The 26,088-nt window shown below is 38.8% G+C and overlaps 1 protein-coding gene across 3 annotated transcripts in view; it reads right to left on the bottom strand.

Annotated features, from left to right (window-relative positions):
* Positions 1–26,088, bottom strand: part of Unr (cold shock domain-containing Unr) — a 287,182-nt gene that overhangs the window by 95,593 nt on the left and 165,501 nt on the right. For all 3 annotated transcript variants that reach the window (XM_067156402.2, XM_067156419.2, XM_067156409.2), the window contains exon 9: positions 20,875–21,003. In XM_067156402.2, the coding sequence (XP_067012503.2) occupies positions 20,875–21,003 (129 nt within the window). The remainder of the gene's footprint in view (positions 1–20,874; positions 21,004–26,088) is intronic.

Genomic DNA, 26,088 nt, shown 5'->3' with positions numbered 1-26,088 from the left:
ATGCCTAGTTAAAAACACATTACATAATGGTATTGATATGTAGTGCTACATGTACATTGTTTTGGAATAAATGGGGTTGACAAATTTTTCACAACAGTCTTAGATATAGTGTTCCGATAAAATGGGTCCGTAAAAATGTTTATATGTAAAAAACCGGTTAGGTAAGTATTTGAATAATCCGCTAGCAGATCAGGTAATACTTAGTTATATATCTGGAAATATTTTAGGCAGCTACTAATGTTGGAGTTATTAGAAATCTTGAATATATTAATGGAGCATGTTTTTCCATCCGTATGTCGTGATGTTTTAAGTTGGTGACATTTGTCAGAACGTGTTGAAATTATGCGTCTTGATGCACGTTGATTTTATCATGGAAGCGTATATGTTGTAAAAACAAAGTACAGTATGTAAGGTGTTGGAACCGTGCATTCTTTGTAGCTGCCTGTTGAGATCTGATACGTGTTGCTCTGAGATTCCCTTCAATCTCAGAGCAACACGTAACAGATCTCAACAGGCAGCTACAAAGAATGCACGGTTCCAACACCTTACATACTGTACCTTGTTTTTACAACATATACGCTTCCATGATAAAATCAACGTGCATCAAGACGCATAATTTCAACACGTTCTGACAAATGTCACCAACTTAAAACATCACGACATACGGATGGAAAAACATGCTCCATTAATATATTCAAGATTTCTAATAACTCCAACATTAGTAGCTGCCTAAAATATTTCCAGATATATAACTAAGTATTACCTGATCTGCTAGCGGATTATTCAAATACTTACCTAACCGGTTTTTTACATATAAACATTTTTACGGACCCATTTTATCGGAACACTATATCTAAGACTGTTGTGAAAAATTTGTCAACCCCATTTATTCCAAAACAATGTACATGTAGCACCACATATCAATACCATTATGTAATGTGTTTTTAACTAGGCATATATGGCATACATATACCACTGTTTTAGTTATATGTCCATTTTAACAGCATTATTTAATGCCTATACTAAGCAAATAGTTTTTATTTAAAAAAAATTTAACCCTATTCCAAGACTCAATCAAGAATAACAGGCTTTATAAACTGATTTTAGCATCTAAGATATATGCCAGTAAGGTGTTACATTGATATTTCAGTCAAAAGTGTTCAAACCAATGTCCTACATTTTCATATGACTAATCAATAGCCAATTTGTGTAATTTATGAACCAACTTTAAATGTATATTGTTAAACTTGCCACTGTTGATTTGCACAAATGTATGTATATTTCACATTGTATAACCCAAAAAAATTGGATGGTAGTAGCATAAAAAATAACATGTGACTTCATGGATGATGCACACTAGTTAATCAACTACCTTCACACTGTGTGCTAAAAAAACTCTAAATTGACACATACAATAGCCCAAATGTACCAGACATACCAACATTTATGATCGGTTCAAATTAATTTAAGCTTTTACCACTACATGTGATGTTTTTGTAAAAAATACATTTTTAATGCATGTCAACTGAAGATGACCCCCTAGGGGTCGAAACTAGTCTTGACTATATTTACCAGCTTAATGTAAATTAATTTTGTATTGATAAGGTGGAGACTCATATTTATATTGTTTTTTGTAAAGTAATATCTATCAATACGGAAATGAAACTTATAAACAACAACCTTCTGTTACGTCATACTCTGATGACATCACCAGTTGAGTACTTATAGTCTATTTGTTTTTGTTCGCATTTGAAATTGCTTTTGGAAACTATTTTGTTATATGTATCGAGCATTAGGAAAAATCTTAAGTTTTAATGGAGTGCGAAATGTTGTGCTTTGATGACAAGCAAGTTAATTTAGTACAGTGAATAAGGGGAACGTTTTGGTGTGTGATCACTCAGGTTACTTTAGTTGCCTTTCTTTGAGATGTGTTTTTCTGTTGCCTCATTTAAATTTAATGATTTTCTGTTATTTTCAATGTGTAATATTTTAAGATCCGTTCTGAAGTCTGAGAAGCAAGAGTTATCATCGTGTGTTTACAAAAAAGGGCAAATGTCTGCTGTGTCTAATTGAATTTTTGTGTTCTTTGAACCTGGTGTAAAAATTAGGTTTTGTTTGGCCAACATATGTGGAATTACAATTTGGTTCTTGGCATTTGTGAGTTCAGATAATCTTGATTTAGAAACATAGTCTTTATTTTTAGGTTACATGTGCTAATGTTTGTTTGCTCTGAAAGCTACTTTTAAACCATGCTTTTTGAATATGTTACCTACTTTCTATGTATGTTTTGTTCATGAAATTCAGAACTATATATAGTAGTCATTTCAGAGAGAGAGAGAGAGAGAGAGAGAGAGAGAGAGAGAGAGAGAGAGAGAGAGAGAGAGAGAGAGAGAGAGTGTGTGTGTGTGTGTGTGCTGTTCTTTTATTTCCTAAATAAATGGTCTACAGTAGTTGGTGGATGGTTGTTTTCTTTTATGATGCAATTATTATTATTATTAATAATAATATTATTATTCCTCCTCTGCGAACCATGTGACCTTGCCGCAGTGGGGAGGCTTGCATGTCCCAAAGATGCAGATAGCCGAGCCGCAGGTGCAAACATATCGGATGGGTATCTGTTGAGAGACCAGACTAACGAATGGTTCATCGAAAGGGGGGTAGCAGCCTTTCGGTAGTTGCAAGGGCGGCAGTCTAGATGATTGACTGATACGGCCTTGTAATAATACTCAACATGGCTTAGCTGTGTTGATACTGCTACACGGCTGAAAGCAACGGGAAACTACAGCCGTAACTATCTCCCGAGGACATGCAGCTCTCTCTGTATGAATGATGTACTGATGATGGCTTCCTCTCTGGTAAAATATTCCGGAGGTAAACTAGCCCCCCATTCGGATCTCCGGGTGGGGACTACACGAGAGGGGGCGATCATCAGGAAGATGGATACTGACATTCTGCAAGTCGGAGCGTGGAATGTTAGAAGTTTGAATCGTTGCGGTAGGTTAGAGAATCTGAAAAGGGAGATGGATAGGCTAAAGTTAGATGTAATTGGTATAAGTGAAGTACGTTGGCAGGAAGAACAAGATTTTAGGTCAGGTGACTACCGAATTATCAACACAAAATCAAACATGGGAAATGCAGGAGTTGGTTTAATAATAAATAAGAAAATATGGCAGCGGGTAAGCTACTACGACCAGCATAGTGAAAGAATTATTGTCGTCAAGATAGACACCAAACCGATGCCCACCACAATAGTGCAGGTCTATATGCCTACTAGTTCAGCGGATGATGAAGAAATCGAAAGAATATATGAGGAGATGGAAGATTTAATACAATATGTAAAAGGTGATGAGAATCTAATTGTGATGGGAGACTGGAATGCAGTGGTAGACCAAGGAAGAGAAGGTAGTACAGTAGGAGAATTTGGATTGGGACAAAGGAACGAAAGAGGAAGTCGGCTGGTTGAATTCTGCACTGATCATAATTTAGTCCTTGCCAATACTTGGTTCAAACACCACAAACGGCGGCTGTATACGTGGATGAGACCTGGAGACACTGGAAGGTATCAAATAGACTTCATTATGATTAGGCAGAGATTCAGAAACCAGGTGATGGATTGCAAAACTTTCCCAGGAGCAGACGTGGACTCTGACCACAACTTGTTGGTCATGAAATGCCATCTGAAGTTGAAGAAATTGAAGAAAGGAAAGAATGCAAAAAGATGGGATCTAGACAAGTTGAAAGAAAAGAGTGTGAGGGATTGTTTCACGGAACATGTTGCACAAGGACTAAATGAAAAGGCTGAAGGAAACACTATAGAGGAAGAGTGGAGAATCATGAAAAATGAAGTCAGTAGGGCTGCTGAAGAAATGTTAGGAAGGAAGAAAAGATCAACTAAGAATCAGTGGATAACTCAGGAGATACTAGACCTGATTGATGAACGACGAAACTACAAGAATGCTAGAAATGAAGAGGGCAGAAAAAAAATACAGGCGATTAAAGAATGAAGTGGATAGAAAGTGCAAGGTAGCTAAGGAGAATGGCTGAAGGAGAAGTGCAAGGATGTCGAAGGCTGTATGGTCCTGGGAAAGGTAGATGCTGCATACAGGAAAATCAAGGAAACCTTTGGAGAAAGGAAATCTAGGTGTAAGAATATTAAGAGCTCAGATGGAAAGCCACTTCTAGGGAAAGAAGACAAAGCAGAAAGATGGCAGGAGCATATCCAACAGTTGTATCAAGGTAAAGATGTAGATAATCTGGTTCTGGAACATGAAGAGGCTGTTGATGCTGATGAAATGGGAGACCCAATTTTGAGGTCAGAGTTTGACAGAGCTGTGAGTGACCTAAATAGGAACAAAGCACCTGGAATTGATGACATTCCCTCTGAATTACTGACTGCCTTAGGAGAAACCAGCATGGCAAGGTTATTTCATTTAGTGTGCAAGATGTATGAGACAGGAGAAGTCCCATCCGATTTTCGGCAGAATGTTATTATACCTATTCCCAAGAAAGCCGGTGCTGACAGGTGTGAAAACTACCGCACCATTAGTTTAGTATCTCCTGCGTGCAAAATTTTAACATGTATTATTTACAGAAGAATGGAAAAACAAGCTGAAGCTGAATTGGGAGAAGATCAATTTGGCTTCAGAAGAAATGTAGGAACACGTGAAGCAATCCTGACTTTACGTCTGATCTTAGAGAATCGAATCAAGGACAAGCCCACGTACATGGCATCCGTAGATCTAGAAAAGGCATTCGATAATGTTGATTGGACCAAGCTATTTATGATTCTGAAGATGATAGGGATCAGATACCGAGAATGAAGAATTATCTACAATCTGTATAAAAATCAGTCTGCAGTGATAAGAATCGAGGGCTTTGAAAAAGAAGCAGCAATCCAGAAAGGAGTGAGGCAAGGCTGCAGTTTGTCCCCCCTCCTTTTCAATGTTTACATAGAACAGGCAGTAAAGGAAATCAAAGAGAAATTTGGAAAGGGAATCACAGTCCAAGGAGAGGAAATCAAAACCTTGAGATTTGCCGATGTTATTGTTATTTTATCTGAGACTGCAGAAGATCTCGAGAAGTTGCTGAATGGTACGGATGAAGTCTTGGGTAAGGAGTACAAGATGAAAATAAATAAGTCCAAAACAAAAGTAATGGAGTGCAGTCCAACGAAGGCAGGTGATGTAGGAAATATTAGATTAGGAAATGAAGTCTTAAAGGAAGTAGATGAATATTGTTACTTGGGTAGTAAAATAACTAACGATGGCAGAAGTAAGGAGGACATAAAATGCAGACTAGCACAAGCAAGGAAGAGCTTTCTTAAGAAAAGAAATTTGCTCACTTCAAACATTGATATCGGAATTAGAAAGATGTTTTTTAAGACTTTCGTGTGGAGCGTGGCATTGTATAAGTGAAACATGGACGATAACTAGCTCAGAAAGAAAGAGAATAGAAGCTTTTGAAATGTGGTGTTACAGAAGAATGCTGAAGGTGAGATGGATAGATCGAATTACGAATGAAGAGATACTGAATCGAATTGGTGAGATCGATTTGGCTAAATTTGATTGAAATAATAACATTAAGTTATTTATTAGACCACCTAATCAATACAAAATCGTCTTGGATGATTTACATAAATTTGTTAGCTAATAGTGGTACATGTTTCGCCTTCCCTGAAGGCATCATCAGCCATAGTCTTAACCTTAAATTAAAAATAAGCGTCTAAATAACATGTAGTAATGAAATGAATTTTAAAATCTTGAAGAGATTTGAAGTAAAATAACATTAAAAATAACAATGATGGTTTGAAAATACAATGTGATGAGATATAATAGTGGAAGTATTAACAAAATTAACATTAGAAGACTGCTGAAATAAGTACAATGGATAAAACAACAGATTGTTATACAACAAGTAGTAAGATTGCATAAAAGTAAAGTTGATAGTCTGGCGGTTATAATTAGACGATGGCGAAAAATCGTATATAATCAAAGTAAAGAAGAGAGAATAAAAGTAAAAGTTAGTCGAGAGATCCGAAGTTAATCATGATCTTGAAGATAAAAGACGAAAGTCAGATGCATATGGTGAAGTTGTAGAACACGTTGAGGATATGAAGTTGGTGAATAGAAGTTGAAGAACAGTTTCAAATAGGATCACTATGGACCATCTCAAAATTTGAAGTGATGTTCAAATGTTGTAAATTGTGAGTTTGTAGATATTCTAGTTGAAGAAGTATATAAAAGTGGAATCATAACACACGTAGCAAGAAGTCTACTGTTGCAAATACTTCTAACTCATAATGTTACAAGCTATCTTTGTCACCGTCAAATGATTCCACTTTTATATACTTCTTCAACTAGAATATCTACAAACTCACAATTTACAACATTTGAACATCACTTCAAATTTTGAGATGGTCCATAGTGATCCTATTTGAAACTGTTCTTCAACTTCTATTCACCAACTTCATATCCTCAACGTGTTCTACAACTTCACCATATGCATCTGACTTTCGTCTTTTATCTTCAAGATCATGATTAACTTCGGATCTCTCGACTAACTTTTACTTTTATTCTCTCTTCTTTACTTTGATTATATACGATTTTTCGCCATCGTCTAATTATAACCGCCAGACTATCAACTTTACTTTTATGCAATCTTACTACTTGTTGTATAACAATCTGTTGTTTTAACCATTGTACTTATTTCAGCAGCCTTCTAATGTTAATTTTGTTAATACTTCCACTATTATATCTCATCACATTGTATTTTCAAACCATCATTGTTATTTTTAATGTTATTTTACTTCAAATCTCTTCAAGATTTTAAAATTCATTTCATTACTACATGTTATTTAGACGCTTATTTTTAATTTAAGGTTAAGACTATGGCTGATGATGCCTTCAGGGAAGGCGAAACATGTACCACTATTAGCTAACAAATTTATGTAAATCATCCAAGACGATTTTGTATTGATTAGGTGGTCTAATAAATAACTTAATGTTATTATTTCAATCAAATATCATCAATACGGACCAAAAATGATATTTATCACATGTAATTGGCTAAATTTGACGAGAAGAAGAGATAGAATGATAGGACACATCTAAAGACACCCAGGACTTGTTCAGTTGGTTTTTGAAGGAAGTGTAGGTGGTAAGAACGGTAGGGTTAGACCAAAGTATGAATATGACAAACAGATTAGAGCAGATGTAGGATGCAATAGTTACGTAGAAATGAAAAGGTTAGCACAGGATAGGGTGGCATGGAGGGCTGCATCAAACCAGTCTATGGACTGATGACTCAAACGACAACATTATTATTATTATTATTATTATTATTATTATTATTATTATTATTATTATTATTATTATTATTATTATTATTTCGTTACTGCTAGACGACATACGGCTAAAATCATCCGAAGGGTTAAGAGAAATTATCACATGGAGATGTTACACTCTATTGACGAAGCATTTACTCAACATAAGACAAGAGATTACTATAAAACATTTCGGCAATACCAAACTAATTATACTCCCCCAACACTCCTAATGAGAGATACTAATGGAAAACAGGCACATACTAATCAAGATAATGTGGAAATTTTAGCTAGATACTTTGAGAACTTACTTAACAGTGAGGAACCTTCAGAATATCTGCAATATGACACACATCCAAAAAATAGGATACCTTTAGAAAAGGTTACACCGCCCGTTTATAATGAAGTACGAGCAGCAATTGATTCTCTTAAAAATTATAAAGCACCGGGAGAGAACCAAATCGTCGCAGAGATATGGAAGAATGCTAATGACCAAACCGTTCAGAATCTACATAAACATCTTATAGATATTTGGAATACTGCTACAATACCTCAAGAGTGGAATATGGCAATAATTCAACCATTGCATAAAAAGGGCGATAGATCTGATCCAAATAATTATCGGGGAGTATCATTATTGGATATATCTAGTGGGGGCCTAGAGTAAAACGGAACGTCGAAATTGACGAGCAGACAGCCAGATGGCGTCAAATTGAAATGTCTGCACACGGTAGCTGAGGCCATACGATTATTATTATTATTATTATTGGATATTACATATAAGATTTTATCTAAGATTATCTCTAACAGAATACAGGGACATCTTGACTGTGAACTAGGGGAATATCAAGGTGGATTTCGTCCAGGAAGAAGCTGCCCTGACCAAATCATCAGTTTAAAATGGATTATGAAACATCATAGATATAGAAACAAAAATTTAGTTATTACGTTTGTTGACATTCAAAAGGCGTATGATAGTATACATCGTGAATCACTGTTGAATGTCCTTCAGGAATTTGGTCTACATTGCAAACTTATTACCCTGATTGGTATGACTCTTAAAAATACTCAATCTAAAGTTATATTCAGAAATGAGTTATCTAAATCATTTGCAATTACAACAGGCCTCCAAAAGGGGGTTGGACTTTCGCCATTGTTGTTCAATTGTGTATTGGAAAAGGTCATGCGAGAGTGGACTAAGGTATGTCCTCCAAAAGTCAAAATTGGAAAAAATATCAAACTAAATTGCTTGGCATTCGCGGATGATCTTGCGATACTGGCAAATGGTTTCGAAGAGGCTAAAGTTCAATTGGAAGAACTTGCAAATGTAGCGAAAAAAGTTGGATTGCAAATTTCGTATGATAAAACAAAAATAATGCCTACTTTCAGGACTTTAAATTCAGAGCTATTATTAAATAATAATAAACGAATTGAAATTGTAAGTGCATTTAATTATTTGGGTGTAAATCTCACTTGGAATTGCAATGAAAAACCATCAATAGAGAGCAGAATATATAAACTGAAGCAGGCACAACGGATAACTTGGCCTACATACAAAAAGAAATGTCTTTCGATTAATGCTAAATTTAGGCATTATAACTCGGTTATTAAACCAGAAGCAACTTATGCTTGTGAAACATTATTTAAACTCAATACTAGATCAACAACAGAACGCTTACAACGAGTTGATCGAAGGATACTCAGGACGATCATAAACAAGAAACGTCAGGTGGATGGACAGTGGAAATTGTTGCCGAATGAGGTTATCTATCGGGAAAGTGAGTCCATCACAGACACGATGAGAAAAAGAAGAATTGCCTTTTTTTGTCATATATTTTGACTAAGTGATAACAGAGTTTTAAAACAATTATTTAATTACTTTTGGAATAGTAAATCAAAAAACAATTGGTTTAATAATAATAATAATGTTATTTGTTTTACGTCCCACTAACTACTCTTTTACGGTTTTCGGAGACGCCGAGGTGCCGAGGTCCCGCAGGAGTTCTTTTACGTGCCAGTAAATCTACCGACACGAGGCTGACGTATTTGAGCACCTTCAAATACCACCGGACTGAGCCAGGATCGAACCTGCCAAGTTGGAGTCAGAAGGCCAGCGCCTTAACCGTCTGAGCCACTCAGCCCGGCAAACAATTGGTTTAAAGAAGTTCAAAGTGATTTGGAGGAGTTGAATATTACCATGCAAACAAAAGAAAACAGAGGCGAGAAAAGTATTTTGAAGAATAAATGCATCAGGCTTCCTCTGACCACTGTACAGAGGAAACAATATGTTATAACAGATGCGGAGAGGGCAGCCAGGTCAACCAGACTCAAGACTTTTAGGGAGAAGAAAAGGAAGACAAATTTGTTGTAGTCTGATTTAAGTGCTCCAATGTGGGCGTAAACTCTGTAAATAAATAAATAAATAAATAAATAAATAAATAAATAAATAAATAAATAAATAAATAAATAAATAAATAAATAAATAAATAAATAAATAAATAATTATTTCGTTGTTCAGAACTACTTTATTTATTTGTTTAGCGTATGGCATTTACATGACAAGTAGTGATATAAAAGTTAATAAATACATAAAGAAAACAAAATATTAGGACAGCACAATTGTGCGAGTAATGTTCAAAGTTGTACACCAAGTTTGTTGATCCATACAACGGCCTCAGGAGTAGCCATGATGACATCCTTCCAATCACCAGTCCAAGCTCGCCGCTCACATTCATGAGCAATGTGATCAATGGTCTGACGGGGGGCACCACAGTCACACTCAGAACTAGTCACTTTCTTCCTCATGAACAAGGAGTCCCTACATCTACCATGTTTTGTCCTTAGTCGGTTCAAGGTTATCCAAGTTTCAAGGGGTAAGTTGAACCCTGCAACTGTTTGCCCTTGGGGAAAGAAACTATATAGATGTTCTGCCTGTGATTCCTACCATTGTTTCCAAGCTGCTATGTAACTGAAGTTGCTTCCCAGCATGCTTTGAGCATCTCGTATAGGTGGATGACGAGACTTCAGCCGATTTCTGTTGACAGATGAAATATCTTGATGGACTTGAAGTTGTAGATTTTGCTCAATTTTTTGGAACTCTCGTTAAAGGGCACATGAGCGACATAAATCTGGTTGTAAAGCTGCGAGTCAATGAATTTCGTGTAGGGCCTATTAAGCCAGACAGGGGCACAATATTCTGCACATGAATAAACCAAATCCAGAGATGAACGGCATAGGATGTCTGCCAATGCTCCCCATGCAGATCCAAACAATTTATGTACGATGTTATTTCTAGTTTTAAGCTTGTTCGCAACATTTGAGAGATGTTTCTCAAAAGACAGTGTGCAATCAAAGGTGACTCCTAGATATTTGGGAAACTGATTGAATCTGAGAGCTCTGTTGCAGAAGGTGATATTAAGCTTGGTATGTGCTAGTTTGTTGTTGAAGTGAAAGGATGAAACTTCAGTTTTGTTGGCACTAGGAGAAAGCCGCCATTGTTTTAAAGTACTTTTCCAAGGTGTTTAGATCGCTTTCCAAGCTTTCCTCAACATGGTGTAGTTGACTTTGTTGAGTTGCTATTGCAATATCATCAGCATAGCAGAACATGCTACAAATGGTGTCTGAAAGATCACTGATGCAGAGGTTGAATAAAAGTAGAGAAAGAATGGAGCCCTGAGGTAAACCGTTTTTTAGTTTCCTTACAGTGCTCATTTATAGTGGCCCAAATTTTTCTGTCACTTAACATGCTGTTAATGATGTGAGCTGTTGTTCTACATGGAATGATCTTCAGAAGTTAGTATCTAAGACCCTCTCTCCAAACAGTGTCAAAGGCTGCAGTAAGTTCAATAAATACTGTGCTGGTTTTCATTTGCCTTTGAAAGCCTGCTTCAATGTATGTTGCTAGCAATAGAACTTGATCACAACAGCTTCTAATTGGTCTAAAACCTGCCTTTTCTGGTGGGATTTGATCGAAAATGGCAGGCAGAGCCGATCCTGTTGTAAATAAGTCTTTCAAAAAGTTTGTAGCAGCAGCTGAGGAGTGCTATAGGTTTATTACTAACTGGAAGATCACTTGATTTTCCCGGTTTTAGTATGGCGATTACCTTAACTGTATTGAAATCTGGAGGTAATATCCCAGTCTGGAATATACACTAAGTGATCAAAAGTATCCGGACACCCCCAAAAACATAAGTTTTTCATCTTAGGTGCATCGTGCTGCCACCTACTGCCAGGTAATCCATAGCAGCGACCTCAGTAGTCATTAGACATCGTGAGAGAGCAGAATGGGTGTCATTTGTGTCAGAAGTCTGTACGCGAGATTTCCACACCCCTAAACATCCCTAGGTCCACTGTTTCTGATCTGATAGCGAAGTGGAAATACGTACAGCACGAAAGTGTACAAGCCGACCTTGTCTGTTGCCTGACAGACCGCCGACAGCTGAAGAGGGTCATAAAGTGTAATAGGCAGGCATCTATCCAGACCATCACACAGGAATTCCAAACTGCATCAGGATCCACTCCAAGTACTATGACAGTTCGGCGGGAGGTGAGAAAACTTGGATTTCATGGTCGAGCGGCTGTCCATAAGTCACACATTGCGCAGGTCAATGCCAAACAACACCTCGCTTGGTGTAAGGAGCATAAACATTGGACGATTGAACAGTGGAAAAACGTTGTGTGGAGTGATGAATCACGGCACACAATGTGGCGATCCGATGGCAGGGTGTGGGTATGGCGAATGCCCAGTGAACATCATCTGCCAGCGTGTGTAGTGCCAACAGTAAAATTTGGAGGCGGTGGTGTTATGGTGTGGTTGTGCTTTACACGGAGGGGGCTTGCACCCCTTGTTGTTTTGTGTGGCACTATCACAGCACAGGCCTACATTGATATTTTAAGGACCTTCTTGCTTCCCACTGTTGAAGAGTACTTCGGGGATGGCGATTGCATCTTTCAACACGATCAAGCACCTGTTCATAATGCATGGCCTGTGGCGGAGTGGTTACACGACAATAACATCCCTGTAATGGACTGGCCGGCACAGAGTCCCGACCTGAGTCCTATAGAACACCTTTTGTGATGTTTTGGAACGCCGACTTCATGCCAGGCCTCACCGGCCGACATCACTACCTCTCCTCAGTGCAGCGCTCCATGAAGAATGGGCTGCCATTCCCCAAGCGGCTTTCCAGCACCTGATTGAACGTATACCCGCGAGAGTGGAAGCTGTCATCAAGGCTAAGGGTGGGCCAACACCATACTGAATTCCAGCATTACCGATGGAGGGCGCCACGAACTTGTACATCATGCTCAGCCAGGTGTCCGTATACTTTTGATCACATAGTGTACCTGTGTAAAACTGAGCAAGCCAACTCCTTGTATACGTTCCTGTATGTATTAAGAACTCTGGGTGAATGCCGTCAAATCCAAGAGCTTTTTCAGATTTTAGCTCTCTTAAAAAAAGATCAATTTCTTCCATCGAGAAAGGTTGGGCAAAGCTTGGTATAGGGGCAGCTGCAGGTTTCATAATCTTCAATTGATGTCTGACATACCTTGTATGTTTTTTTTATCAGATGTTGAGATAATATGATTCGCAACTTGGTTTGGAGTAACTTTGACAGGATAAAAGGCATATATATCTACAGTTACAATGTGAATTGACCATTAAATTTAAAATCTTAAACTAAAAAGCCATTAAAATGGTTCCAAGAAAATGTACCTAATCACTCTCATTTATGACACATACATACGAACAATAATACAGTCAAACCTCGATATCTCGAACCTCCATTACTCAAATTTTTAGTTCTTGAACTTAGATTATCCAGCCGTTTGTCCTATTCTTCACGTGAATTTATTTCTCTATTCTCGAAATTCAGTTATACGAATATCTCGATTTCTCGAAGCAAACATTTCCTCCCTTGAAGCAAAAAATACTCTGTAACTCAAATTTTGTGCAACATTAACTGTGAAATAAGGCATTTGTGGTTTATGAGCATCAGTTAACAAGTAAAGAAAGGGTTAGAGTGAAGCTGGAAATTACTATGACGGAAGCTGAAAAAACTCAAACTTCTAATGATCGGCAAATCCTCGCTGTTTCTCGGGTGTCAATTAATTACCGGCCACGTATGAAAGCAAGCCCAGAAGTCGCGGATGATAAGCACCATTTACGAAACCCGGTTGCGTGGTATTGACGAGAAGTTTCAACGTGAAGGGAGGGAAAGTGAACTGCAACAAAAAGAAGACTAACGGATTTTTTTCTAAACGTATTAACGGAGCTATGTTTCTTGTTTCACTACTGTATGTACTGTAGCCTGTCTTCTAAAAAGTTACTATAATAAGTGTCATAATTAAAGTGATGCCATAAAATAGTTTCCTTTTAAGTACCGTTATACATAATGTATTCAGTAAAAGCCTGTGGATAAATATGATTCAATTATGTGCTGTACATGCTCAAAAACGGTATTTTCTATATTTCAAAATTTTGATAACTCGAAATAAAATTTTTCTCCCGAGGTGATTCGCATAATACTTTCCTTTACTAGCCTGTAAAATGAACGGAAATTTTATTGTTCAGGTATTTCTGAACACTTGGAGATATCATTTTTTATGTTTTTTGGCCATAACATGAAGAGAAAATACCAGAAACTATCACCGACACAACTCCCTTAAATACATTCAACTCATTAAAATGATGAAGCAAGAATAAACAAAAATGCACTGAAATACGTGAAACTACCACATACAAAACAGATCGGTATGTCTCATACATTATTAACATATGACTTTGACATGGGGAAAAGCACAGAACCGCTAGAAAAAACACGTGAAATACAACTTCAATGAAATTACGCACAGAAACAATGTTAATAGAGCGTGAACCATACAATAAGAAACCCATTCTTTCGTCCTGATTAACTGAGTCGTTAGCGCTCGCTAGCCTCTCTTGCTTGTAGGATGATTGCCGTCCCGAATCCCCAGCCCTAAAGCACACATGCTGCTGTAGTGAGCAGGAAACACGATACACAAAGGCAAAGGACGATACACTCGCGAAATAAAGCATCAAATAAAAACTCTTGAAAATGAGGTTGGGTCAATTACACAAGCACATAAGAATTTATCCTTTATCCGATGAGAAGAGTATTGACTGTACTGGAGGTTATATTAGTCAAAAATAGGAAGAATTAAAAATAAATTGGAAAATCGGAAGACGAGTTAAAAACGTTAAGTTTCCGGGTAAATCAGAAGGGCTGGCAGGTATGGTAAGAGCTCTTCCTGGCATTGATTAAAAAGTACTTCGTTCACCTCGGACCATCCTGGAATATACTCTTTATGAAAGCCTCTTGGAATACTTCTCTTGGCAGCACAATATACCACTCCAATGAAACGTTTATAGCTGTTACTTTAGGGTGGGCGAACTGTGTAGGGACCGAATATCTCCCGGTTTAAGGAGATCCCGTAGGTGGGGTTGAAGTTGCTACGTCCATAGGTTAAAACTTATAGTACCCTACCCCTGACCCCTGGGTGGTGCTAAACGAGAAACAGTGATCTGGCTGCCAGTCTATCTTAGGATCATCTTCTTCTTCATCCGCTTTTCCCACATCTGTGGGGTCGTGGGTGTGAACTGTGTTGCATATGTGGATTTGGCCATGTTTCACAGCCAGATGCCCTTCCTGACACCAACCCTATATGGAGGGATGTAATTACTATTGCGTGTTTCTGTGGTGATTGGTAGTGTAGTGTGTTGTCTGAATATGAAGAGCAAAATGTTGGGACAAACACAAACACCCAGTCCCCGGGCCAGAAGAATTAATGAGACACGATTAAAATCTCCGACCCAGCCGGGAATCGAACCCGGGACCCTCTGAACTGGAGGCCTCTATGCTGACCATTCAGCCAATGAGTCGGACTCTTAGGATCTCCTGGCTGTTTATACGTGAATACTTTAATCATTGGTATGGTTATTGCTCTGTGTATCAAACTGTTCAGTCCTGCTAATTTGTGTATGTTTGGTGACTGGATTTGCATTCTATTGTGAGCGAAGTCTGATGGGTTTTCTACATACAGTGGAACCTTGATACATTTTTGGAGGGACCACGGAAAAGAAACATACAACACGGGAAAATGGAAAATCCGGGAACGAATGGAAACATCAACAATTTAGCTAAGCATCACAATAATGAAATATGTATAGTTATAATTAGAGCCCAGATTTCCATGCAAATGCATGTTTTTAAAAAAGCTGGTTACACTTCTCAAACTTTGCAAATATTTGTTTTATGATGTAATGATTCCAAGTAACAGTTCTTTTCCCCTGCATGTTTGCATATTTTGGCCTATGTACGAGAAAATTCATGCATAATGCATATTTGGAAGATTTTTTAATAGCGAATATTTGGACGTTTATATTGCATAATATGACTTTTCTTCTGACTTTGGCGTATATATAATGTTAACTTGCATGATAGTGCCTTTTACAAATGTTGGTTTGCAGAATTTGGGACCGTTCTTCCACGTTATACAGTATGTCTGTTATTGAGACACGGAGAGAATGTATTCCTTGCATCCTACTATCTAACAGTCAAAGTTGGTACATATGGTTGAGATCCTATAAACCAATTATTAAACAAGCACCTTCTTATCAGTTGCTTGAGTAAACATGATGTAAGCCGGAAGGCCCCACGCCGATCTCTGTAATTCTTAGGAATAAGGCATCCCAGTTACAAACTGCTATAAATTGAACCATAAATGGTGCATTACTAAATGACGGCTCATGTTTTTCTTCTATGTTAGACGAACAAAACAAAACTTCTATCACACTTCTGTGACTGAGATAGCGGCTTACAAACCTTGGTTTTGCACTGAACCTTCTGTTGTAATCCTAGAATTTCCTACCCGGAACTCTCACTAGTCACACGTCTTTGGTATCACAGCTTCAATCTTTAGCAGTTATTGAAGACATCATCATCTGCAATCATTGCACTGAGAAGTAGCTGCGGCAGTGAGAGATAACAATAACTGAAATTATAAGAGACCCTCCTATTCAAAAACAAAGACATTTATTAATGTGAACTGATCACATGTCGTACACGAGGTACTAGTTTCGGCACTTAACTCGTGCCATCATCAGCCGAGTCAAATCAGGCAAACAAACAACTTTAAAACAATTTCAACACACACTGTAACACCTGCATAGATGAATATTAAAAAAAATATGGTACATGATGACATTGCACTTTAGTATAAAATCCTTTTCAAAATGACGATGCTCCGTTGTGTTATACACATGGTGCTTTGTCCGGCTTGTATATGTCTTTAGTTCTTTGATCTTGTTGAAAATACACTGCAGAGTTTTCATGTCATGTGAAGTTGACACTTTGTTTGATCTGTGGTTTGGTTCCGAAAAAATAAACGTGCATGTGATGGACTTGGATAGACCCAAAGAATTAATTCTCACTTCAATATGGGGTTTTGAAACCTTGAGCAGCCAGTTTGATCGGCGGACGGAGCTGGATTGACAGATGCGATCATAATTTCAATTATTGTAATCCCACTTCAATACAGATCATGAAATTTTTAAATATCAAGCTAGAGATAGGCTGAACAAAATGATCCGTTCAAATCCTTATTTTGAATTTGTCAAGCTTATAAAAGACATATTGCGGTGCACATAAAAAGATGTACAATTTAACCTCACTTTGTCCCAAATGTCTTCATTTAAATATGCACCTGTCACTGCTTGTGACGTAGAAAGGCCATTTTCTGTGCTTAAGAAAGTGCTGACAGATAAACGGGTGAACTTAGATCAAGTCAATTTGGAGAAATTAGTATTTGTACAATGTTTCAAAAGGAACTGAATTTTGATAGTGCATATTTTCCAGTTTATTGTGTATGCTTTGTCATATGATAGTGCATGAACACACACATATTTTGAGATTTGACAGTGCATGGAAATCCGGGCTCTAGTTATAATCTTATACACTCCTAAACCAAACCAAACTACAGCCCCAATAGAACTTTGCCTACCAAACGACTGCTGCTCAGCCCGAAGGTCTGCAGATTACAAGGTAAGTAAAGTAAACTCGTGTCCTTTTCAGGCACACCCCCAATGGGGGTGACCTGCATGTAGCATTTCAACCACATACCAGCCCTCCTACCATTCTTAAATTTCTGACAGTACCGGGAATCAAATCCGGAGCCCCAAGGACGGCAGCTACTAACACTAACCGTTACGATACATAGGCGGACAGATTACGAGGTGACACATGGTCAGTGAGATGAATCCTCTCGGCCGTAATTCCTGGCTCGCCATCTCACCATTAGATAGCTTAGATAGCTCCTCAATTAAAGGTAATCATGCAGGCTGAGTGGACCTGGAGCCAGGCATCATATCCCAGTAAAAATGCCTGACCTGGACGGGAATCGAACCGGGTCCTCTGGGTGAGTCAGGCAAGTTAGACCACGGGGTTGGCTTCAAACATTAATTAACAGTACACAAGTTAAAATCTCTATACAGTACTATACATTCAGTTTTACCGGGGAAACTATGTCAGTTTCCAGTGAAAACGTTTCCAGTTCCGCAACTTTGATCAGCCAAACTTGTCGAAAATTCTAATTATGCCAAGCCAAACAACAATCGAATTGTTTTGAATTCTCTAATCTAATAAAAGAAAGCACATTAGATACAAAAGGGCCAAACATGTTGGCAAAATCCCTTCTTTTTAAAAAATCTTCTATTGTAATTTGGTCACAGGTATACTGTTCAGTCAGTTTCTGGAGATCTTGAACCGCGTAAATTAGGCCTACATAGCCTTTTAAAGATTATGTTGAAATCGAGAATATGGTTTCGAATGTATCAAATCTCACAATTTCTCGAATGCATTATATTCAATTCTGCCCGTCACTAATCACAATCACATTGGAAAAAAAAAAAATAATAAAAACTTCAGAAATTCTGGTTATTTGTGACCTCGAACTCAGCTAGAAAGAACGCTTGCTGCACTAGTCAGTACTAGTGGGAAATTATACAAATTTTTTAAATGCAACATTGCGCAAATGAAACGACTGCGGATTTTATGACATATTAACATTACAACATAAAATTTCCAGTCTTATATTAGGACCAAACAGTAATATGCAATCCCAAGACCACCCATGTTTTCATGTATGAAAGGTGCAACATCTGTTTTGGTCTCGATAACATATACGATAATTAAAATATACGAACATTTGACGAAACTCACTCCGCCTTCAAGTAGAGCAGTCGACATAAGCTCTGCCTCCTTTCAACTGTTGTGGCCACTCTCTGTTTTATGATCTCCACGATTATCTACACAATACCAGCTAAATGCGATGCTAAGATGGTCCCTTATGCAAGTTCATCGCCAATCGCTTTTCCAGTCCAGTACTGGCTCTAATTATCACAATTGCGGGACGTTAACACCAAGATCCATAGGTAGGCCCTAGTCGTCCTTTGGCAAGATACAGTTTCCTGAAAAATGCTTTATCAAGGGTTTAGTGTTGATGTGACTGAAAGTTCTGGATGGTTCATCTGGGAAACTGTTTCTTTGAGGAACGGATAGTGGGGGATTTTAACAACGTGATTTAATTCGGATGCTCGCGGGACCACATAACCTGAATGAATAATCCGAAAAAACGTATTTTCCGGGAATAGATAATCGAGGTTCCACTGTATTCTGTATGCAGGCTTACTTTATGTAAACTGATTGCGATGTCTAAAATGTTGATCTTTCCATTTTTTGTTTCCGGTTCCACTGCAAAATTGGCTGAACTGTGTAAAGAGTTCAGTGTGTCACTGTCATAAAGGCATATTACGTCATCATATCTACGCCAGTGCAAGATCCCTTTTGAATGATGGTCAGTTAAGAGTTTGTTTTCAATGTTATTTAGGTAAAGGACTGCTCTTACTCCTGATAATGGTGAACCCAACCATGGCTAATCCTTCCTTTTGGCTGATCCTTTTTTGTTGTTGAACATAACTGTGTTTTGGTTTGACGTCGTATTTATAAGGTTGATTATTTCCTTCATTTCATGTGGTGAATTAAAAAAAAAAGTTTTCTATATTTTTAACTTTCTTCTACTGATATGTTCATGTAAATGTTGGTGATGATATCTTGTGCTTTCTATTATAACCAACTTTATTTCTTAAGTTAGTTCTAATGTGTTCATAATTGACCTGTATACGTTAATCACTGTAATATAGTAATAATTAAAAACCACTACAGTAAAGCCTCGTTGACATTTCAGCAGGGAATAAGGAAAGAGAAAATGTTAATGAGAAAACTGACTACTGAATGTGCAAATATTATTCAACAGGGATATGCTTTCACCTGATTCCTACTTTTTCTTCAACATGCGGGCATTTTACGTTACGTATATATGAGAACATCTTAATCTACCTTTACCATTTCTGAAGTTGAGAGGAGAGTATTAAAAGGTGTAAAAATATGAGAAAACAAATTTGAAAACCTTTTCCAATGGAGCTTATAAAATAACAGTGCATTAAAAAAATAACAGTGCAATAAAGTGTGTAAAAAACAAACATGAGACAACAGATACGAAAACATTTGCACTAGGGCCCACAAAGTTATCAGACGTAATACTTCAGGTCAGAACATTTCTAAAACAAATGTGACGTAATACTTCAGGTCAGAACATTTCTAAAACAAATGTAAGGTGGAGCTGTTAATTAAAACATATTTCCATCCAGTGGACAATTAAACATTGATTTCTGGTCACATTCTTCGAACATGATTACTCGGAGGTTACACTTTGGTTCCATCTTGAACATAACATTACTTAAGCAATGCCCGGTATTGGTTTGGGCCAACTTGAGTCGAAGGTGTGAGATGCCAAGATTTAATATCTTCACCAGGTGCCAAGTCTACATGCTTCAGATGCCGATGCCCGTCCACTTCTTGAAGAATTTTAATTTTGTCTTCCTTAGTAAGCAATTTCATGACTTTTTTTGTATCCATAACTAGGCACATGAACCAAGTTACTAAACTTCTCAAGATTATGTTCCTAATTTGTAAGTAGGTAGGATGTCACACACCAAAAATTAGCTATCCTTCTCTGTACAACTCCACAGAGAATAACTGCAACAGGTTCACTGGGTTATTCAGCAATCTAACTGCTGACAGGCAAATAAACTGAATTTTCCTGAGGCTAACAAAAGTGCTCCATGAAGGTGCTATTTAACCTGTGGAAGTTAGGAATTCAAGGCCTTTTTATGTTATCAAACCTTGTGCCCCTTTAATTCACACGGGATGACAAAGAACATTTTCAAAAGGTGGAAAAAAATGTGATCATACTAAATGGTAACAGCAAAAATTAGTGACACATTGAGGTACTCTTATATAGATTTAATGTAATGGGAATTGGGGCTTCGAATTTACAACTGCGCTAAACAAGAAAAAATAATAATGAAGAATGCACTAATAAGATTTCAGTGTACTTGCATCTGCTACACTTCTTGTGAGAATATGGTTTTTGGAAAGGTTTTCTATGAGTGAAACAGAGAAATAAAGCAGACTTACCTTATCACCTACTCTAGGAAATGTTTTTGGATCACAATCTTTTGCAAGAAAGAAAATAGTTTTCTTAGTTCCATTAACTTGATAATTAATTACTCCTGTTTCTGTAGAATTATCTCCTCTTCCTGGTGACTGAAATTTAAGAATTCATCTTATTAGTCACATCATGATTGATAAGAATATACACGCTAGGGTAAGTAATTTAAACTTTTCCTTGGGGGAGGAATCTGTTTCACCTTGCTAATTGCTTTCAGCCTTTCCTCAACAGTACACACACAAGCATCCAAATCAGTGGATATTTAGAGAATAATGCAATTTCCACTCGTATAAATGTCACAAGGAAAGATATACAATGTGAGAGTACTTTTATACATTCAAAAAGTAATTTCTACTACACATAATTCACCTGAAATAACTCACAACAAGCAAATTTGGGTGGGTGGACTCAGGATATCTTATGAATAAGTTAGAAGTAACAGACATGAAAGTAGCAAGAATTATATCTGGTACAAACAGGTGGGAAAAATGGCAGGAGGGTATTAGGAATGAACTTTATGAAGCTGTACGCATAAATTGGCTTCGGTGGTGGGGTCTTGAGAGGAGAATGGAGAGGACAGGATGCCTAGGAGAATAATGGACTCAGTATGGAAGCTAAGAGAAGTAGAGGGAGACCAAGACGACAATGGTAGCCCTCAGTTTCTAACGATTTCTAAGACAAAACGCTGGTTAATAGGGCAAACGCCTGAAAAGCCAACATCTAATTTTTGATCAGGTTCAGATCTTTTGAAATGACCCCCACTGGCGACCTGCACATTGTGATCAAGATGAAATGACGAGGAAGATGACACACACACCCAGCCTCCGTGCCAGTGGAATTAACCAATTATGGTTAAAAATCCTGATCCTATTGGGAATCAAACCCGGGACCCCTGTCACCAAAGGCCAGCATGCTAACCATTTAGTCATGGAGCCAGACTCAGAATGAAGAATGATTAGTTATCAAAAATAACAATATAGTCCCCATGAGTTTGTTTAAAAATCTTCCTTTAGCTTAGCTCAGATTCAGTATTTCTGGGGTGAGCCAGCCCAGTACATTTTATATTTTGTGTTGTAACCAAGGTTGAAGTTTACAGAACACAACTTTATTTGCTTCACTTTATGATATTTACACAAATAACTGAAATTTATTTTGAAGCAAAAAGTAATATTGAATCTTGAGAAAAGTCTGTCTTTATACAATATGTACAGGTTTGCAGTCTTTATGTACACTTCTATCTTGAAAAGATAGTCTTTGTGAATTGACACGTTGATAGTCGAGAACTATCTGGCACACTAACATAAATGTCATGAGAGTCCTTGTTTGTTGAAGTGCCTGAATTCCTAAAAAGCAAGTTCAATTGATTGAAGAAATTCCACCTAGCGAAACTAAGGGAGCTTGCATAAGTTAGGGAATGAAAATGGCTTGTAAAAGAATTACGGAACATAGGCAGCGGAAACAGGTAAGGGAGCGGTGACCAGAGGTGAAACCTCGTACTGCCAGAAATTCAGTCCACCTGGTCGAAGCACATTTTCAAGAGGAGTAGCCTCCGTGCTCGACGTAGGGTGTATTCTGGAGCTGGACACCGGGGCAAGTGGGCCAGTGAGCAGGCAGGGAGCTCCTATTTATAGTACACTCGATGGTCAGGCACGCGCACTGAGGGCTGCGCGTCGAAGCTAGCAGAATGATACACAGGCGCGCGTGCAGCTGGCTGGCGGAGCGAGAAGGGAGCGCCGGACATACAACACCCTCCCCTCCTAAATGCGCCGGTACGGCGTGAAACGGCGGCGGCGCTGGCGGCGACTGCGATGCTGGGACGGAGCTGCTGGTGTCTCTGTTGTATTGTCCGGAGCTGGAACTGGGCGGAGTGGCGCTGTCTCGTCCTGAAAGGAACCCATTGTTATTAAATGATCTAAAGCTCTTTCAGCAATAGATTTATCTGGTTTAGCAATAGCATCAATAGCTGGACAGGGGCGGTAGCGCAGACGTATCTGATCTTGATGGCGGCAGATACGTTTCTCCGTAGTCTGTATCTCGTAGAGACGATGACCCAAAGATCTGCAGATGACTCCAGGTATCCAGAGTGGGTTGGATTTGAATGTCCTGGTGTAGACCTTGTCGTTGAGGGAGAACTTCGTTGGTGAGGTCTTATGCTGGGCCGGAAGAGGCTGTAACAGAGAAAGTAAAGTTCTGTGAGGTCGTCCATGGAGCTTCTGTGCAGGAGTGATATTATCAGCGCCGGGTAGAGTTCTGTAGGTGTTTAAGAGTTGGAGCAAGGCTTGGTCTTTAGTTAAGCCTGAAGAGACAGCTTTCTTCATACTTCTTTTAAATGTTTGTACGAAGCGTTCAGCTTCACCATTAGATTGAGGGTGAAAAGGTGGTGCTAGGATATGACGAATGCCATTATGTGTACAAAAGTTCTGAAAAGCACTAGCTGTAAATTGAGGTCCGTTGTCCGAATGTGAGTACTTGCGGTAAACCTTCTGTAGTAAAGATTTTCTGGAGAGCACGAATGGTAGCTTCGGTTGTAGTAGTCGAATGCATATCCACGACATATGGAAAGTTTGACAGTGAATCGATGACTATTAACCACATGGAATTGAGGAAAGGACCTGCGAAATCGATGTGAACTCGTTCCCATGGAGTAGTAGCAGGAGGCCATGAAGCAAGATCAGAAGACGGGGCGTTCTGATTCGTTTGACATTGCTCACAATGACGTATTAGCTTTTCGATGGCGGCATCAATACCGGGCCAGTAGCAGTGTTGACGGGCGAGTTGCTTTGTTCTGGAGATACCTCAATGGCTTTGGTGTAATAATTCGAGAACTTGTTTCTGTAGGCTAAGTGGGATAACCACTCGGAAGATGGTGCCTGCTTCTAGTAGTACAACTCCGGCACGAGTCGTGAGACGATGCTGCATACGATGATAAGGTGCCAGGTGGGCAGGAAGTGTGCTCTGAAGAGGCCAACCGTTGCGGATGTAAGTACGTACAGTAGCAAGTGTACTGTCCTTATCCGTAGCTTTAGCTATGCAGGTAGCATCAATAGGAAAACTGGATACAGTATCTTCAAGTTCTATGTCCAACTGAAGACATTCAGATTCTTGAGAATCGAAGGCAGTATCAGGACCAACGGGTAAGCGGGAGAGGGCATCAGCATTACAATGCTGGGATGTGGCTCGATATACAATCTGATAGGAATAATCAGAAAGGAACATGGACCATCTTTGAAGCTTTCTGAGGGAATTCTCTGGGATCTTATTACCAGGATGGAATAAGTGTACGAGAGGCTTATGATCGGTAATGATCAGGAAATGGTTGCCATAAAGATATGCATTGAAACGGCGAATACCAAAGATGATGGCTAAAGCTTCTTTCTCTATCTGTGAGTATCGACGTTGATGGTCATTAAGTGTTTTCGAAGCGAAGGCGATGGGGCGTTCTTGTCCATGACGATCCTTCTGGGAGAGAACGGCACCGACACCGTAGTCTGAAGCATCAGTAGCTAGCGTGATGATCTTGTCGGGCTGAAAATGAGTGAGTTGTATAGCTTGAATTAAGGCGTTGTTGATTGTTTTCCATGCCTGTTGGCATTGCGGAGTCCACTGAAACTTAACACCTTTTTTACGTAGAGCGTTTAATGGAGCTGCCACTGTAGCGAAGCGTGGAATGAACTTATTATAATAGTTCGCTTTGCCGATGAAGGACTGAAGCTGCTTGAGGTTCTGAGGTGCTGGCATGTTTACTATCGCGGAGACATTCTGTATACTAGGACGAATTCCATTCTTATCAAGTATATGTCCAAGGTAGTGAACTTGAGGCTGAAAGAAGGTACATTTAGCGAGATTCGCTCGTAGGCCATTGTCTTTCAATTTCTGGAGAAGAAGTCGGAGATTGGTTAGATGTTCCTGATGATCTTTTCCAGTAACAATAATATCATCCAGGTAGTTAGCACAACCGGGAATTGAGGCGGTGAGTTGAGCCAAATAGCGCTGAAAAATAGCCGCTGAGGATGAAACACCGAATGGGAGCCGCTGGAGCTGGAGCAGTCCTAGAGGAGTGTTGAGTGTGAGAAATTTCTTAGATTCTTCGTCTAAAAGTAGCTGGAGATATGCTTCTTTAAGATCAACTCGAGAGAAGAATTGTCCACCAGAGAGACGACGGAATAAGTCTTCTGGACGTGGAATAGGAAAGATATCGGTGTCGAGTTGTGCGTTGACTGTAGATCGAAAATCGCCACAAAGTCGAACATTACCATCAGGTTTCTTGATTACCACGAGTGGAGTAGCCCATTGACTAGAAGTAACTGGGACTACAATTCCAGTTTGTATCCATCTTTCTAATTCTTTCGTGACCTGGTCTTGAAGTGCTAGGGGTACTGGACGTGCTTTGAGGAAGCGAGGCTTAGCTCCGGATTTCAGCTGTATGTGAGCTGTATAGTCTTTTGCTGTTCCGAGCTGAGAGTCGAAGACTTCAGGAAACTGCGCTAGGAGAGCGGTAACGTCAGAAGTAGGATGCAATGTAGATACGACGTTAATGTTGTCATGTATCTGGAAACCAAATAAGTTAAATAGATCCATGCCCATAATGTGGGATGCAGTATAGTTGTTAACTACGAGAAGAGGAATGGCCTTCTGAATTCCTTTATAACTAGCCTGAAGCTTAATTTGACCTTTGATGTCAATTTTCTTCTTGTTAAATGTCACGAGCTGGATGTCAGCTGGAGAGCATGAAGGTGAATCTAAGTCGTGGTAGGTAGTCAGGTTAATAATAGAGACAGGTGATCCAGTGTCTAATTGAAAATCGACAGATCGATCAGAGAATGAGAGAGGAATGATGATTTTGTGAGAATCCTTTGTGGGAAGAATAAGATTGATCTGATCAACTTCCATGTCTTGGCGGGGCTGTATATGCTTCCGGCGCGCTGCAGTAGTCTTAGCAGGGCGGAGCGAACTTTGACAGACAGTCTGAATGTGTCCAAGTTTATTACATCGTTCACAAGTAGCTTTGAAAAAACGACAGTCACGACGTTCATGATGCTTAAAACAACCTCGGCAGGAAGGCAGGAGTTTCGAGGTGCTTTTAGAATTGGGCTTCCGTGTAGCATTACGAGAGGGAACCTGGCGAGAATGCTTGGTGGAGAGCGCCTTATCCGTACGGTTCACTGTAGCAGAGGACTTGC

This window comes from Anabrus simplex, chromosome 1 (assembly GCF_040414725.1).
Source record: "Anabrus simplex isolate iqAnaSimp1 chromosome 1, ASM4041472v1, whole genome shotgun sequence".
In the NCBI taxonomy this organism is placed as follows: Eukaryota; Metazoa; Arthropoda; class Insecta; order Orthoptera; family Tettigoniidae; genus Anabrus; species Anabrus simplex.
Note: the sequence above shows the minus strand (reverse complement) of the source record. Positions and strands in the feature narration are given on the sequence as shown.